General features: G+C 38.9%; 1 protein-coding gene across 7 annotated transcripts in view; it reads right to left on the bottom strand.

Annotated features, from left to right (window-relative positions):
- The window catches only part of LOC106061498 (beta-1,3-galactosyl-O-glycosyl-glycoprotein beta-1,6-N-acetylglucosaminyltransferase-like), a 106,391-nt gene that overhangs the window by 20,829 nt on the left and 70,445 nt on the right, over positions 1 to 15,117 (bottom strand). For all 7 annotated transcript variants that reach the window (XM_056005396.1, XM_056005395.1, XM_056005400.1 and 4 more), the window contains one exon: positions 3,523 to 3,795. In XM_056005396.1, coding sequence (XP_055861371.1) covers positions 3,523 to 3,795 — 273 coding nt within the window. The remainder of the gene's footprint in view (positions 1 to 3,522; positions 3,796 to 15,117) is intronic.

Genomic DNA, 15,117 nt, shown 5'->3' with positions numbered 1-15,117 from the left:
CTTAGTCTGCACGAGATGCGGGAAAATAAGTAGGTCGCAACTGGGTTTGCGTATTCATGTGAAACACTGCACTGAACCATAATTTTCGGAATCGAAGACATTCCATTATTATTATTAGGCCGTGTGATGTAGTGGACCTTTCTCCTTTGACGTCATTTGGAATGATTTTATTAAATGAAAAGCTACAAGAACGCCTGCAAAAATGTTTAATAACCCTCGTCAGCTTTCTCGTATTTAAAAAAACAGTTTTTTTTCCTTAGACTTCATTCAGAATATTTGTTATGTATCGTCAGCCGGGGTTTGTAATCTTTGTGATCTATTTGTAATCTTATTTTTAGCTTGTTTTTCTTCTATAGACTCTGTAGAGTCAGACAAATAAGAAAGGACTCTTTAACAAGTGTTTTATAGACCCTGATGTCTTAAAAAAAAGATTCTTTACAACTTTTCCCCCAACCAAAGTCTCAAATAATCTGTATTTATTTTTTAGCGACCCCAGTAAGATTAAAATCTGCAATTACTTTTATCTGTCGGTTTGTCACATTTAGATAGAAAAACTAGAAAAGCTATTGAAAAGCTAATTTCTCCTTTTGGAAAAAAATAAATAAATTCAGAAATCTCATTATCAATGCCACGATTTTTATTATTATTATTTTTACTTTTTATATTCTAGTTCAAACTACTTTAAGAAACAACGAAGTGACACAGAGTAGATATAATTTTCTTGAGTTTAATTCTTTTAAACTCGAACTTAAAACCTACAGCTCATGTACAAAGTAGATACAGGATACAATAATAATGATGATCAATTAAACTAACCAACTTTTTATTTCTAGATCAAACTTTCTAACAAAATAATTCCAAGCTCCTACTCCTCACCAAATGAGCTTCCCTTCCCACCTCTTTTATATCTCCTTCAAAGATTCATCTAGGACCATTACGTCTAAGCATGCCACCTCAAAAACCTTCAACTTGGCTTCATTCTCATTCAAGAACTTTTGGCAAAGTTTGCCCCTATGCAAGAACAAGCTATCAAGAGCTAGTAATTCGCCTGAATTCTATCGTCTTGCAAGAGACGATTCATTCTGGTTATATAGTAAGAATAAACAAACAATAGTTACAAATATAGTAAATAATAACAGTTTAAATTTTCGTGTTTTTTAGCGGCCCCCGAAAGGGGAAAAGACGCTATTAGTTTTGTGCGAAATGTCTGTCCGTCCGTCCCGTTTAGATCTCGTAAACTAGAAAAGATATTGAAAATCCGACATCACAATATTTTAGACCATTCAAAGTTCTGATGCAACGGCTACTTTTTTTTTCTGAAAGCGAAAAAATCTAATTTTTAAAATCAGTTATGCAAGCAGTTTTTTAAAGAGAAAAAGCTAATTAGTATGCATTATAAGTTAGACCTAAATTAAAAAGAATAGTAATCTTGTAAACGTCATTTTCGTGAACAATTTTTTTATTGCGGAAATATTCCTTTTTTTTTGAGCATTCGAATAAGAGATTGATCCTTTTCAAAACAATTACATCTATTATAAGACTTCAGTTAGGCCAGGAGAGGCGCGGTAGCTGAGCAGTAAAGCGCCACAACTTCAGAATCCTTAGGTGCCTCTGAGTCCACCCAGCTCCAATGGGTACCTGATATTAGTTGGGGAAAAGTAAAGGCGGTTGGTCGTTGTGCTGGCTACATGACACCCTCGTTAACCGTATGCCACAAAAACAGATGAACTTTACATCATCTGCCCTATAGACCACAAGGTCTGAAAGGGGAACTAGTTAGGCCAGGTTCACATCTAACTTTGCATTCACTTGCACCTATCCTTTGATCTGCTGTACCGTTGGGGCACTACATAAGATCTGTCAACCTTCTTTCTCCATTCTTATCTCTCATTTGTCTTTGATATAATTTCATTTGGATGTTCTTTCTGAAAATATTGAAGCCTGCCTGGGTGGACCACTTCGGGGGCCGATTTTGAGTTTGTGTTTCCACACAAACTGTCTTTGTAATCTTGTTTTTTTTTGAATAGCTTTTGGCCATCCAGTACAAGTGTCCATCAAAATTAGTAGGTACTTATGTGTGAATGTGACTATTACAAATGGTAGCCTATGTTTGTTAATTCCACTGTTCTGTTTAGTGCTTGAATTTTGTTTCCTTTTGTACTATTCATTTGACAAGCGTAACAGAAAGATAGGACTAAAATCAGAAATTTATTATAACGCATCCCTTTAATGAACCTTTTGACCCATATTCCTATAATCTGCGATTGCCCCCGTGGGAGAGTTATCACCACCCGTATGGACCCCGCTGGGGAACGGTGCAATGGGTTGCGGACTGGTTAGTAAGCCTTTCTCACATCCTTTCCACGTGTAAGTACACTCGATAGAGCAGAACTGTGGTAGCCCACTGGAGGCCTTGTTTGCTCTCGTTCTTAGCCTTTCCGCTTTCCCGGGTGGACGTTTCCACGGAGGTGCCACGCTGAGGCGAGGGGAGATTTTCTTCCGACTATGACATACAGATACAAAACTTATTGCTTCCAAAGATTTATGTCTAACAATCTATGAATAATAGTAGGCCTACATATAATTGAAAAAAGAGCTTCCATCTCGCCTAAGTTTATTGATATTCCAAAATGTCTTAGTGGTGTTGAGCGCATCTAGAGTTGCTTCCTGCTGGGTGTTTTCTTTTATGCACCTTAATAACTTTTGCGCTCTAGTTCCTAAGGTCCCGCTTTGTTGAAGTCATTGCCTCTTTGCCTCTGTGTGGTTGTGCTGATGGCGGATCTTTGGTTGGAGTTCTCTTTGGTGTTTTCTTCCCCACTGTTGGGTAAGTTAAAGTATTTAGTGTTTTCTTCCCCACTGTTGGGTAAGTTAAAGTATTTAGTGTTTTCTTCCCCAGTGTTGGGTAAGTTAAAGTATTTAGTGTTTTCTTCCCCAGTGTTGGGTAAGTTAGTTTATTTTGCGTCATTCTTCGCGTGCTAGTTTTGAAATCGTTATTAATATAATATTGTAATGGCGGTCTCAAGGAATGCGTATTTTCTTGTTTAGGGACGCAGGCTTGGGACTCTGTTATAGTCAGCCTGATTTGTTTTGGTATAGTCCGTGCGAGGCTTTTATCAAAGTGTGTCACCGAACTTAAGGTGTGATATATCTCATTTGAATAATATGTTCAGCTTGTGTTTACCTTGTGAATACTTATTCATCATTCTTGTCATAATATTCATTCATTCATTCAATTGTTAAACATACACTCTTGTTGTTAACTCATGTAAGTTAACTTATCGTGTTCATGTTGAACAATTGTTGTTCAGTTGAATGTTATTTAGTCGATGTTTAGTAAGCCATATACATAGTATTACTCCTTGCTTCGGTTTACACTGATCAGGAGGGGAAGCCCTGGCAAATACATCATACCCTAGATGAGCCCAACCCCGTTTAGAACAGTTACAATTGTGAATCGATAGAAATGGGGCCTACTGAATAAGTCTAGTTAAAATGATAGAAATACTGTATAAGGCTACTTACCTCAAAGCGACATCCTGTTGCATCTGGTAAGGGATCTTACCAATCACGTCATGTTCCAAAACACTCGGATAACTATCTTCTGAATAAACTATCAACGGGAATCCAGGGTGTAAGACATGGATAATCTCAGTCTGCTGCAACTGGGAGTGAATTGCATACAATGAGACCAAAGCTAATAAGAGAATCAATAAAATCTTCGGCGCACGGCGATGGACCAGCGACCTTCGGATATAGTGATGAAACTGCAGAATCCGAATTGGACGAATACAAGTCCTGCATAAGAAGAAACAGAAAGAAAAATAGAACGATTTAGTCACTCCACAGTTTTAACACAAAGCCACATACAAAGTTAAAAACAAGAAAAAAATTTTAAAAATAACTTTAAAAACAAACAACAACAAAAACTCCATTCTACAATTTAAAATAAAATAAAATATTTAAAAAATTATATAAAATTTTCTTTGCTCAAGCCGGGTATCGAACTCGTATGGTCAGCTCGATGTACCAACGACGTTACCCATTGAGTCGGACCTGCATTGTGTAATCATTTAATTATTTTTTGGTACTTTTATTATACAGACATCTAGTATTGGTGATTATCGGATAGTTTCAAAATCATCTAACAGATTATTCATATAACTAATTACTTTCGATACATTATTAAACTTTACATAATGCTCTTTGAGTACAAGTATAAATGGACGTCCATCATCATGGCATCACGTGGCATATAATTTGTGAGCCGGATTGTATAGAAATGCCCAGGTCAATTTTGACACACAGCCCGATGTGGTGGGTACATTTCACAAGTCATTTTTGAGTGAAACTGGTGGGAACGTATATTTCGTGTTCTTAAGTTCTACTGTTTGGTTGGGTGTCATGCACGAATAGTAAGATAAATATAAGAAAAATTATTATTATTATTATTGTTGTTATGTTACAAACGAATAAGTATTCATTCTCTGGCAGACCATGGTCGAGTTTTGTTAAAGAAAAACAAGATTCACTGTAGTCACTTTATTAGTTGCCATTGTGTAATTTTCTGGTGATGTGGCAGGTCTGCAGCAATACTGCCCTCTGACAAGAATCTTCTTAGGAATGTGCAAGGCCTTGATATCTGTGAGGTCAGGGTATATTGTTATTTTAGATAACTTCCATAAACGCTTTATCTCCAAGCCTAGGTACCCACATTTTCGTTGTTTTTCCATTTTAATTTTTCTTATATTACAGCGATATCAATATTGGTAGCGGTTTTTTCTTTTTATCAATAAACAGCAGATCAGGGCGATTAAAATCTACCTTTTTGTCAGTCAAAATAGGCCTATCCCAGTACACTAAGTGATCAGTAGACTCGAGAACCTCTTGTGGTGAGTATTTGTAATAAGGAGGAGTATCATTACCGATCAAATTATGTGTTATTAAAGCCAAGTGTTGATGTATTAACTTTGCAACTTGGTTATGGCGACCTAGGTAAGCAGTTCTGATAGGGCTGAACATTATGTGCTCAATTGACATTTTCCGAAATGCGCCATGTCCCGATAGACTTCCCATGCACGGCTGCTGGTGGGCCGACGCCTGAGGACAAATATTCCAACAACTAAAGCTTATCTCAGACCTCAAGGCCAAGACAAAAAAGTGGAAAAGTTTGGGAAAAAAGTCGTTACGAAAAATATTATAATAAAACATGAACAGACTATCCACCGCCAATGGTAACTCGATATGGCAGGCACGTTCGGCCAACCTATACGTTAACCTGATACACATATTTAGATACATCTTTTTATGATCATGCAATTTTTATGACTAATTTCTCTATTTGTAAACCTAAACTCTTGGCTTTTACTTTATTAGAATTGTTAATATTTAGCATATATTCAATTAACTAATTTTGTGTTGTTTATAGCGAGACAGAAATCATTTGTAATGTTTATTAATACTTGAATGTATTTTTTAAAGTGATAGTACCTATGTTTGTTTTGAATTACTAGTTGTGTACTGTGCACTAGCGGATCCAGAAGTTTGAGGGGGGGGGGGGCGTTTTTCTCCATACCTTGACCCTAACGCCCATTAAACCTTCGACAAAGGAAAAAAGAACAGTTAAATTGGTGGCGCTGTAAGCTCCTCCAGCGGGGTTAGAGGCGAACCCGACGCCAAGCGTTTTTCTTGCATTCTTAACTGCAGAAACGCTTTCTCCTGACATCTAAAGCTCATTATTCATCCTATTATAAAAGGTGGATTACATTAAGGGCCGATAATGAAGTGTGACTGCCAATTGAGGCACAAATAGTGTAAGTATATCTTTATTAGGAGTATTTATCGTAATACCATCTTTATGTTATGCGAGACCTTTTGGAGTATGTTTGTTTTGTCAGAAAAAAGACGCAAACAGAATGATGGTAAAAAACTTTTTTGGATATTCGAGCGCAAAAATGTATAATTGTTAAGAACCTTTCTAATGATGTTTGATTTGAAAAATATTCTAATATACATTAATAGGCAAATACAATCGTTTTGTTCTTTGAAAAGAAAAGATACCCCAAAGATTGATAAAAAAAAAAATTAGATAAAGGCTTTGATGGAAAAAAATCATGTCTTAGCAAAATAAGTGATCAATTCTTCGTTTTGTCACAGAACTATGATTTCAAGCTCTCAAAAAAAAAAAACATTTCAGAGGAGGGAAAAAAAAAAGTACACCCATTAGATTCTACTCTAAATGTTTGTATTTTAAAAATTCAAGTATTACACAGATTGTCGTGGTATCTGACTATTTAGTTTTAACAGTGATGGGGTCCTCTCTTTTTTATGTTTTTTAATTATTGCTAATGATTGCATTTGACATTAGAGAGAAAAGGCGTGGGGCGACTCAATATAAGAATTTGATATAAAGCATATATCACGTTTTTTTTCTTCACTAAAATACAAAAGAAAAAGTGTTTTTCGGAAGGAGGGGAGGAGTGATTGCATCAATCTTCCCTCCCACGTCCCACTTATACCGATCACCCTCTTTCAAGTTATATTTAGTAATGATTTTATTTGTGATTAGAGTGGGATAAAATATTAATAAGTAAATTATACGGATATTCAACTAAATTTGTTCACAAACTATTATTTCTGCATAAAACATGAACCAAAGGTTTAGGGAGGGAGGCCGGTAGATACAACCGCTCACGGCCCCACCCCCATGAATCGGCAAACTTACCAGACGGGGAACGACATAATATAAAAATTATATTATATAGATACTCAACTAATTTTGTTCACAAACTATTATTTCTGCATAAAAATTGGACCGCCCCCCCCCCACTCAAAGGGTTAGGGTGGGGAGGGCACTATATGTAATCGCCCCACCAGACTGAATCAGCCAACATACCAGAAGGGGACGACATTATATAAGATTAATAAAAAATATCAATAAGTATCTTATATCATATCGATATGTAACTAATGCTGTTAATATAATGTGATTTCTATAAATAATTTGACCCTCGCCCACTCTAAGGGTTTAGGGGCGGAAGGGCGGTATCGCTCAATCACCCCACCCCCACCCCACCAAATCGACCAACAATCGGCTGGGTGACATAATTTAAAAATGGGTTAAAATATAAGTAGTATATATTATTAATATAAGTAAGTATTTCGCATATAAATGTAGGATTTCTCTAACGAAATTCGTCTGCCCCCCCCCCCCCCCCGATAAGGGGATCGGTCGAATAGATAGGTTTTTGCCCCTACCGGCCCCTAAATCCGCCAGTGGTATTGTGTGTATATGGACAAATGTTTTGATTTCTTTTTGCTGGTACATGGTTAAATGAACAGCTAATAAAGTGGAAAGGGGTCAGTGAACAGCAGAGTGCTGAAGGAGACAGCATGTTCTAAAATGAAATGGAATGTCAAGATTAAATAAAGTTAATTGTTAATAGTTATTAAGTATTTCTTAGTGTGTACAAGATACATGGACCATAGTTCACTGAGAATGCAACAAGCATGAAAGATGCGCTAAACAAAAACAATTTAAACAAACGTTTCTATTCTAATGCAAGATCTAAAATAGGAAGATATAACTTAACAAATGAGGAGATCATGGGAACCCAAGCTCTTTGATTTCTAAGGTTACGTGCTCTAACCGAATCTACAATATATATGTGAAAATACCACTCATTGACACGAGATCTCTTAAACTAGCGTACGCATCTCCATCAAATTTCGTACACAGATTTCTTTTACCTCCTAGGTGCTCACAAAGAACCTTTTTGGACCGATTCGCAACCTGACGATCGCCTTTCGCTAAAAAACTCTGTGGCATTTTACGTCTCGAGAGACGATCTTTTCCCTTTGCAACTTCTTGTGTGACTAAAGATACACAGCTGCGATCGCAGATTGGGCATATATAATCACCAGGCGCCGTTGCATTTTCACCCTTCTTTCTGCTTCTGTTGTGTATGACATCTGCGATCTGTGACCCTTCCTTTATGCTCTCTCTCCATGTGGATCTGTCCAGTGCCACCTCTTCCCAGTTGCCAGTGTCAATTTTGAAAAGCTTCATGTCACATTTGCATACATCCGTATAACGTAAAAGTGGGCGACCAGCGGCTCTCCTGCCTTCTATTAGATCGCCATACAGGATGTCCTGTGGAAGTCGACCTACTGGCATTCTACGAACGTGGCCAAGCCAGCCAAGGCGTTTGCTGCTGATAACAGAGCGGATGTCCTGGCATCCTGCTCTTTGTAGAACTTCCTCATTGGTTATCTTATCTTGCCACCTTATTTTAAAGATCCGCCTTAGGCATCGGAGGTGGTAGACATTCAGCTTTTTTTCCTGCCATGAGTAGGTTGACCATGTTTCACTTCCGTACAGCAAGGTGCTCAACACACAGGTCCGGTAGACTAGGGCTTTAGTACTGCTAGTCAGCAATATGTTGTCCCAGACTCTTTTCTGCAACCGTGACATGGTGGCCATTGCCTTGGCTATCCTGTTGTTTATGTCTTTATCCAGTAGAGTGTTGTTGGATATGATGGAGCCAAGGTAACAAAGGTGATCAACAATTTCTAGTGGTTGGCCATTAATGCTTACTTGAAGTGCAGTGTTTGTGTTTTGGACAAGTATCTTAGTCTTGCTTTGACTGATGTTTAAGCTGAACTTCTGGCAAGCAGCTGATAGTTTGTCAACCAGGGACTGTAGCTGAATATCAGAATCAGCCACAATAGCTGCATCATCAGCATACAGGAGTTCCCTGACGAGTAAGCTTCCTAACCTTGGTTTTTGCCCGCAGCCTTGATACATTAAATAGTTTTCCAGAGGATCTTGTATGGAGAAACACACCTTCGTTTATGTCGCTGTACGCATAATGCAGTAGACAGGAGAAGAATATGCCAAACAGAGTCGGTGCAAAAAAACTAATGTCTCTCAAACCTTTGTACTTTATTTTCTGTAACTCCCCAAAAGGCCGCAGTCTACATATAAAGCATTTTTAAACAAGGTTACAAAGACAGTTTGTGTGGAAACTGAAAATCGGCCCCCGAAGAGGTCCAGCCCAGGCAGGTAAAAAGGCAGGTTTCAATATTATCAGAATGAAATTCTATCAAACACAAATGACAGAAAAAAAGGTTAACAGATCTCGTGTGGTGCCCCAGCGGTTCAGCAGACCAAATGATAGGTGAAAGTGAATGTGAAGTTAGATATGAGCCTGGCCTAACTGATGTCTTATTATGACTATCTAATTGATCGAACTGTTTTGTAAAGGGCCAATCTCTTACTCATCAAGACTAAAACATTTCCGTAAAAAAAAATAAAAATAGGTGTTCTACAGTAGTTGCGACACTGCAGTTCACGCGATAATATGAAAGACTAATTATTAATTGTTGTTTTAAATTATGCCTGACTTATATGCAGACTAAATAGATTTTTTTCGCTTTAAAAGAATAATAAACATTTTTTTGAGTCTAAATATAGTACTTAGTATAACAGAACATACATAACTTAACAATACAAATATAAAAAAAAAATTTGACAAAATATCTACAACCGTTTGCATAAATGTGTTCAATATTTTGGATATTAGAACCCCCCCTAATAAAGAGCCACAAGTGTTCGTTACTATTAATAGTGAATAGTTGTAAAACTGGTGTATTTTTATGAAAAAACTGTTTGCATAAGTGATTTAAAAAATTAGATTTTTCGCTTTCAGAAAAGAAAAATGTAGCTGTTGCATCAGAATTTTGAATGGTCTAAAATATTGTGATGTCGGATTTTCACTATCTTTTCCAGTTTACGAGATCTAAACGGGACGGACGGACAGACAGACAGGCTAGACAAAACTAATAGCATCTTTTCCCCTTTTGGGGGCCGCTAAAAATCACGAATTCATTATTTTTAAAGCATTGTTTTTCTTTTTCCCTAAGTCTAAATAAGATACATCTAGTCTTTTTTCTTTTTCCAAAGAGAGAGAGAGACCCATTTTAATGGGGTCAAATAAACAATTACAATTAATAAAAAGTAATGGATATTGCTTTTTATCAAGAGAACAAAATATCAAGATAATTGTAGAAATGGAAACGGGAATGTGTACGAAGGACTAACTTTTTTAGTTGGCCGGAGGGTAGAGGTGAACGGATAATAAAAAGCTACTAAAATTAACGGAATCAAAATATTACAGCCTGCACGTGTCTGGGGCGCATTATGAAGCGGGTTTTACCAGATTAAGTCAAAAATTTATTTGGGAGAAATTACGTAGCGCAGGTAAAAATAAATGGTGTTCTAGAGAGCGATAAAAGGCAGTTGATGAGTTCATACATGTACAGCCGTATTCTTCCAGAAGATCATTGAGTTACTACATCAATAATGAAAAATTTTGGATGTTAAATAGAGTATATTTATATCTATCTATAACTGTATATTTTACGTCTCGATGGATCATTGTTTCCCTTTGCAACTTCTTGTGTGACTTAAGAGGCCAATACTTGATACACATCTGCGGTCGCAGGTTGGCACGTGTAATCACCAGGCGCCGTTGCATTTTCCCCCTTCTTTCTGCTTCTGTTGTATATGGCATCTGCAATCCGAGACCCTTCCTTTATGCTCTCTCCCCATGTGGATCTATCCAGTGTCTTATTTCTCTATTCCTATTGCTATTTTATAGAGTACATTTACATTTCTTATATTTTAATTTCATGTTCTTTGAAACACCTCTGGGCGTCAGTTATCACTACAGTAATTAGTTTCTATGTCATGACATCTATGTAATAGCGAATGAATTTGTCATGATTATTTAAAAAAAAAAAAAAGAAGACTTTGTTTTGCAAAATTTAGAATTTATGTGAAACTTTTAAGTATTATAGTAACAATTGAGATTATTTGAGATGAGTTCTGAAACCAAATATTTTTTTCCTAGTCTCCTTTTCCCACCCACCTTTACTCAATCAGATGTTTTTCTTATATAAAAAAAAAACAACTCTTGGACTATAACTCAAAATGTATACTCGAATCATTAAAATCCAAAAATTTTGAGTAGAATTTAATTGGTTTGATTTGATTTTTGATTTGAGGCACATCGGCACAATTTAGGCCATGTCGTGCCTGCAGTCCCTTAAGGACTACTCTCTCTCTAAACAACAAGGGCCAGATTCTATACAGTCATATCATTAAAATCAAGGTCTATTCACAGTTAAAATAGTAAAGGTAGTAAAAATTTAAATATTTGGTAAAAATCTAATGTAAATAGTGCATGTTCACAAATTCAGAAATCACATCTTCGTAGATAGCCCCACTTCCCGAATAAAGCCCAGTACCTTCCCAGGGTCGACATTATTAAATAGTGTTTTTAGATTAGTGGCTCTAAAATATTTCGCCCTGACATCCTGGTATCTGGGGCAATCAACGAGGATATGTTCCACGGTGAGGCGAGAGTCACAGTACTCGCAAAGTGGGGGCTCCTCTCTCTTCAGTACAAAAGAGTGCGTGATGTAGGTGTGGCCAATCCTAAGTCTGGACATGGTTGTGCTACCACGCCTTGTCAGACCCTTAGATGTGGGCCGCCACCTGACATCCGCCACAATCTGCCTGAGTTTACTGTGAGTCTCAGCCTCCCATCGGTTCTGCCACTCTCGATAGGTGGCAGAGGCAATACTTTGTCTCAGGTCCGAGTAGGGAATTTGGGTTCCTGACACCGCATGATTTAGGGTTGATTTTGATTTGATTTTTGATTTGAGGCACATCGGCACAATTTAGGCCATGTCGTGCCTGCAGTCCCTTAAGGACTACTCTCTCTCTAAACAACAAGGGCCAGATTCTATACAGTCATATCATTAAAATCAAGGTCTATTCACAGTTAAAATAGTAAAGGTAGTAAAAATTTAAATATTTGGTAAAAATCTAATGTAAATAGTGCATGTTCACAAATTCAGAAATCACATCTTCGTAGATAGCCCCACTTCCCGAATAAAGCCCAGTACCTTCCCAGGGTCGACATTATTAAATAGTGTTTTTAGATTAGTGGCTCTAAAATATTTCGCCCTGACATCCTGGTATCTGGGGCAATCAACGAGGATATGTTCCACGGTGAGGCGAGAGTCACAGTACTCGCAAAGTGGGGGCTCCTCTCTCTTCAGTACAAAAGAGTGCGTGATGTAGGTGTGGCCAATCCTAAGTCTGGACATGGTTGTGCTACCACGCCTTGTCAGACCCTTAGATGTGGGCCGCCACCTGACATCCGCCACAATCTGCCTGAGTTTACTGTGAGTCTCAGCCTCCCATCGGTTCTGCCACTCTCGATAGGTGGCAGAGGCAATACTTTGTCTCAGGTCCGAGTAGGGAATTTGGGTTCCTGACACCGCATGATTTAGGGTTGATTTTGATTTGATTTTTGATTTGAGGCACATCGGCACAATTTAGGCCATGTCGTGCCTGCAGTCCCTTAAGGACTACTCTCTCTCTAAACAACAAGGGCCAGATTCTATACAGTCATATCATTAAAATCAAGGTCTATTCACAGTTAAAATAGTAAAGGTAGTAAAAATTTAAATATTTGGTAAAAATCTAATGTAAATAGTGCATGTTCACAAATTCAGAAATCACATCTTCGTAGATAGCCCCACTTCCCGAATAAAGCCCAGTACCTTCCCAGGGTCGACATTATTAAATAGTGTTTTTAGATTAGTGGCTCTAAAATATTTCGCCCTGACATCCTGGTATCTGGGGCAATCAACGAGGATATGTTCCACGGTGAGGCGAGAGTCACAGTACTCGCAAAGTGGGGGCTCCTCTCTCTTCAGTACAAAAGAGTGCGTGATGTAGGTGTGGCCAATCCTAAGTCTGGACATGGTTGTGCTACCACGCCTTGTCAGGCCCTTAGATGTGGGCCGCCACCTGACATCCGCCACAATCTGCCTGAGTTTACTGTGAGTCTCAACCTCCCATCGGTTCTGCCACTCTCGATAGTTGGCAGAGGCAATACTTTGTCTCAGGTCCGAGTAGGGAATTTGGGTTCCTGACACCGCATGATTTAGGGCTCTCTTTGCTTCTCTGTCTGCGGCTTCGTTTCCCTCAATGCCAACATGGGAGGGGACCCAGATGAAGGTGACATCCCTACGGTCGGCTGTTATTAGGTCCAACAGCTTCAGGCTCTTATGTACCAATGGGATGTCAGTCTTCATCCGCCCCAAAGCTTGCAATGCAGATTTGGAGTCGGAGCAGATTATAAATTTACTCCTTCCTGATGCTTTTACGGCCATAAGTGCAAGCAATATTGCGTGCAATTCGGCCGTAAAGATGGAGCAGCCATCGGGGAGTCTACGGGAGATTGTTTTGTTCCGAAAGGAGCAGGCACACGCGACCTTTCCCTCCATTTTGGATCCGTCTGTGTAGATGGTGCCACAATCTCCGTAGCTCTCCTGCAGTTCCCTAAAGTGGACTTGTAGTATGCTTGGGTCTGTATTTTCTTTTTTGAAATTAAGGAGGGATACATTTAATTTAGGTTTATTCATTAGCCAAGGAGGATTCTGAGGGGTTTCTATTTTAGAGATTTGGTCAATGGGTGGGGTTAAATTTTGGATGGGTTCTCTCATTCGAAGGCCCAACGGCTGTATGACGTTAGGCCTTCGATTGTATAATTCTACCTCTGTGGGGTTAAATATGGAGTCAAAAGCAGGGTTCGTGGGGTTGGATTTTAGCTTGACTATATACTGCATTGCAAGCTTTTTCATTCTTATATCCATGGGGAGTTCTCCAGCCTCCACATGGAGACTTGGGATAGGTGATGTACGAAACGCGCCGAGACAGAGACGCAGGGCAGCATTTTGTATTGGTTCCAGTATTTTTAGGTACGACTTCCTTGCTGCTCCATATATTATGGATCCGTAGTCTAGCTTGGATCGAATTAGACTCCGATAGAGCAGCAGCAAGGTATCTCTGTCAGCTACCCAGTCCGTATGGCTGAGTACTCTTAGTATGTTTAATGACTTTTGGCATTTCTTCTTAAGTTCCTTAATGTGGGGGAGAAAATTAAATTTGGAATCTAAGGTGAGGCCTAAAAATTTTGTAGTTTTCACGACAGGGATCTTCTTTTTGTGTATAAATAGTTCAGGGTCTGGGTGGAGCCCCCTTAGATTACAAAAATGCATACTAACTGTTTTGGAGTCTGAGAATTTGAAACCATTATAGTTTGCCCAACCCTGAATTTTGTTTAAACATAACTGTAATTTCCTTTCTAAGGTGTTCATGTTTTTCCCATAAGTAAGAATGACAAAGTCATCAACATACAAAGAGCACTCTATGCCAGGGACAGCGCATTTATGATGCTATTTATTTTAATGTTGAACAGGGTGACTGACAGAATGCTGCCCTGGGGTACACCCATTTCCTGGTCATGAGTGTCAGAAGCGGAGTTGCCCACTCGGACCTGAAATTTTCGATCTTTCAGGAATTCCTCCACAAAACGGGGGAGGTGTCCCTTAAGCCCCATAAGCGCCAGGTCACGTAGAATGCCATGTTTCCAGGTTGTGTCATAGGCCTTTTCTATATCGAAGAATACAGCTACTAGATGTTCTCTTCTGAGTAATGCATTTCTAATATAAGCTTCCAGGCTTACCAGGTGGTCAGTTGTTGTCCGCCCCTGCCGGAATCCGCACTGGTAGTTTGAGATCACTTTATTCCTTTCCAGGTACCAGACCAGCCTACTGTTAATCATTCTTTCCATGGTTTTGCAGATGCAGCTTGTTAGTGCTATTGGTCGATAGTTAGCTGGGTCAGAGCCGTCTCTTCCCGGTTTAGGTATCGGTATAACTGTGGCTTTCCTCCAGCTGTTTGGGAAAGCGCCTGTTTGCCACACACAGTTATAGACCCCTAGCAGGACTGCCAATGAGGGTTCGGGAAGGTGCTTGAGGAACTGGTAATGGATTTCGTCTTCTCCAGGCGCTGTGTCATGTGACTTGTCCAGCGATTCCCTCAGTTCCTCAAGCGAGAACGGTTTGTTGTAGTCTTCATTGTTCTCTGACCTGAAATCAATGGGGTGTCTTTCCTCCCTGGTTTTGACTTTTTGGAACTCTGGCGTGTAGTGTGCAGTGGATGATTTTTCTGCTATTGAGGATGCAAGGCAGTCAGCT

The sequence above is a fragment of the Biomphalaria glabrata genome, chromosome 12, assembly GCF_947242115.1.
Source record: "Biomphalaria glabrata chromosome 12, xgBioGlab47.1, whole genome shotgun sequence".
Taxonomy (NCBI): domain Eukaryota; kingdom Metazoa; phylum Mollusca; class Gastropoda; family Planorbidae; genus Biomphalaria; species Biomphalaria glabrata.
The sequence above is the reverse complement of the archived record's forward strand: the minus strand, read 5'-3'. Positions and strand labels throughout refer to the sequence as shown.